The sequence below is a fragment of the Cheilinus undulatus genome, linkage group 2, assembly GCF_018320785.1.
Source record: "Cheilinus undulatus linkage group 2, ASM1832078v1, whole genome shotgun sequence".
NCBI lineage: Eukaryota > Metazoa > Chordata > Actinopteri > Labriformes > Labridae > Cheilinus > Cheilinus undulatus.
The window spans coordinates 2,419,975-2,423,071 of NC_054866.1; the positions used below are offsets into that span (position 1 = coordinate 2,419,975).

Consider the following 3,097-nt stretch of genomic DNA (forward strand, 5'->3'; position numbering starts at 1 on the left):
TTCTGGGATGAGATAAATGACAGAAAAAAATACTACTACTGTTACAATGAGTACGGATAAGTATTTAGCTGGGATATAGGATATATGCCATCCTTTAATTGATAAAAAGGTCTTGTTTAACCTTTATTCCGCTGGTTTTCCATGCGGGATTAGCGAGAGGCCGTCAGCTGTCAACCACAGTAGATTAGTTTTGCTTGAAGCGGATTGTAGCCATGATGGCGTCAAGCTACAACACTAAGGAAGAGGATGGACATCACTCGGGCGCTTCGAACACTGGGGTTGTGAAAAGTAAAAAGCCAGACAACACAGCGTTTAAACAGCAGAGACTACCAGCGTGGCAGCCCATCCTAACAGCAGGTACTGTGCTGCCCGCTTTCTTCGTTATCGGACTGATCTTCATCCCCATCAGTATCGACCTGTTGCTCTGCCTTGACGAACCCCAGCAAGGAATGTGAACCATACCGTACCAGTGAGGGAGTACCCATTGCTCCATGTGGTGCCATAACTAACAGCCTTTTCAATGACACACTTGATCTATATCATATTGATATGAATGGCACCAAAAACCAAATTCTTCTGGTAAAGAAGGGCATTGCGTGGTGGACAGACAAGCATGTGAAATTCAGGAATCCTGGAGGACGCCAACCTCACTGTAACCAAGGCACAACCAAGCCAGTGAACTGGAGGAAGCCAGTGTACGAGCTGGACACAGCAGATAATGAAAACAACGGTTTTATCAATGAAGACTTCATTGTGTGGATGCGCACAGCTGCTTTGCCCACCTTTCACAAGCTCTATGGCATCATCCAGAAGAAGTCAAGCACAACCCCCACTCTACTCAGCGGCCAACATGTGTTGGACATCACATACAATTACCCTGTGCTCAGCTTTGATGGTCGCAAGCGGATGATCCTGAGCACTATTTCCTGGCTGGGAGGGAAGAACCCCTTCCTTGGCATTGCCTACATCACTGTGGGCTCTATCTGCTTCTTCCTGGGTGTGGTTCTGCTCATCATTCACCACAAATATGACACCCACAACAGCAGTGCAGATATTCCAAACTAAATTTTTCCTGTGTTGCATTTTCCTGCCTCTGCATGCACGGGTGACCCTGAAAGGTCTGTTGTGGACTGCTTGTTGATTTCAGCGTGAATACACTGGTCTCTGTCATTGTCTCTTGTGTGCTCGTGTAAGGACAGCCGGGTCTCATCAAAGAATGATTTTACAGTCTGTGTGCAAACAGCTGCTAAGAATGTCATACCTTGACTTCAAAAGAACATTTTATTTTTATTTTGACATACCTCTCTACTCTCTCAGATTACCCATAATTTAGGATGGGATACTCACAAAAAAAAAAAAGAAAAAAAAAAAAAAAAATATATATATATATATATATATATATATATATTTCTGGGTTAACATATCAGAGTAACCCATACTCTGGGTTAACACCCCTTCACTCATGTCCCTTGCGGCATCCCTCCTTCCGCCTCTTGCCATCTTGCACACACGCACTTTGCTTGTACTATTCAGCTGAATGCAATGCAATGATCATGTTAAACTGAGATAACTTAGTATGTTTAGTTCTAGTCTCATGGGTGAGACTGTCCGTGCATCTATTGGCACCAGCAGGCAACGCCTCTATTGGCTTTCACACATGGTGAAGCCAATGCTCTGCCTCACTGTGTCTCCACCCCAACAGCGAGAGAGTAGTTGGAAACCCAGATCACTGTCAGGATTTAGTAATGCTTTAACAGAATTCACTGTTAGGAGATGGGTCCAATGGTGGAAGTCTACATTTTGTGAGTACTTCTCTAGTGTCATACTGTGGTTAGCGGTGATGAGGAACACCTCACAGACAAGCTAGATGCCTTTGACAAGTTCTTGTACAGGAAGCACAATCAGTTAGTGTCTATGCTAAACCACAGATACACTCACATACACACAGTGTGGTCTGCAACATTGACCCCCTCACTCATGGTGTCACACTTCAAAAAACACTTCTCACGAAAAACATCAACTAATAATAAACTAATCATGCATAATTTTTTTAATGTTCATGTTCATTGCAAAGTTGTAATTATGCATGTTTAGTTTATTAGTTCATGTTTTTAGTGAGAAGTTTTTATTTATTTATTTATTTTTTATTTTTTTTTAAACATTTGACACCATGAGTGAGGGGGTTAATGTTGCAGACCACCATGTCTGTATGTAACTGTTTCACTGGCTAAGAATTTTAAAGAAATACAAGATACTGTTACCATATAAAGGTTAGTTAAGAATAAATAGTCCCTGCTCATGTTTCCCGTATAAGAGCTTGCCAAACTCATTCTCCTACTTATTTGGGAGCCAATCCTTAACCTTAACACTGTTCACCACAAAATGAAACTAGAAAATGACCCAGAAAAAAACAGGTTTCCCCCCCTTCCTCCAAACCCAACATCCTGTGATAAATAACCCAGAACTGTAGTTAATATACCCAACTATTGGGTTGACTATTCAACCCATTTTTCCTGGTTAAATTTAATCCAGGAAAGTGCTGGTCACTTTTTACCCCAAGGTTGGGTTAAAAACAACCCAAATTGGGTTGGTTTTAACACAGGAGTTTTTAGTGTGTGTTTGGCTTGTTAGTGAGTGTAAATGTCAAGCCCTGTGTCTAGTCAACAGAGCACTGGTTGGTTGTTTGGGTGATTAGTTGGAGTTTTCAGTGGAGGATGGTGTTTGGATGTAGTAAGCTGCTGAGTTATGGTAGGGGCTAATGTGCTAACTTAGAGCTAACAGTGCTAATGTGAAGCTAAGCTGAGTATGTTGTGCAACTGACTGCATGTGTGTAAGGAACAGCTCACAATCGTCATGTTTGTTCAGGCTTGATTTGATTCAGCTGCTGCTGGAGAAGCCTGATTGCAGCAGGGAACCAATCAGCCAATCAGAGAGGTGCACCCGAGAAGCTCCAGCTACAAAAGCTTGTCCACCGTTCAGTCCCTGCAGCTTCGTTTTGTGTTGGAGCTCGCCACTGTGCCTCTTTGTGTTAGAAATCTGTTTAGTTGTCCTTAGAGCTTGTTTTGTAATTCTGTTTGTTGAAGCACTGGGTCAGAAA

The 3,097-nt window shown here is 42.4% G+C and overlaps 1 protein-coding gene across 1 annotated transcript; it reads left to right on the forward strand.

The window, feature by feature from the left end:
- Positions 1–215: 215 nt before the first annotated feature.
- LOC121521862 (cell cycle control protein 50A-like) lies at positions 216–1,065 on the forward strand. The gene is given in 2 exon segments (XM_041806041.1): positions 216–421; positions 423–1,065. Coding segments are annotated over 2 exon segments (849 nt in total).
- The last annotated feature ends 2,032 nt before the right edge of the window (positions 1,066–3,097 follow it).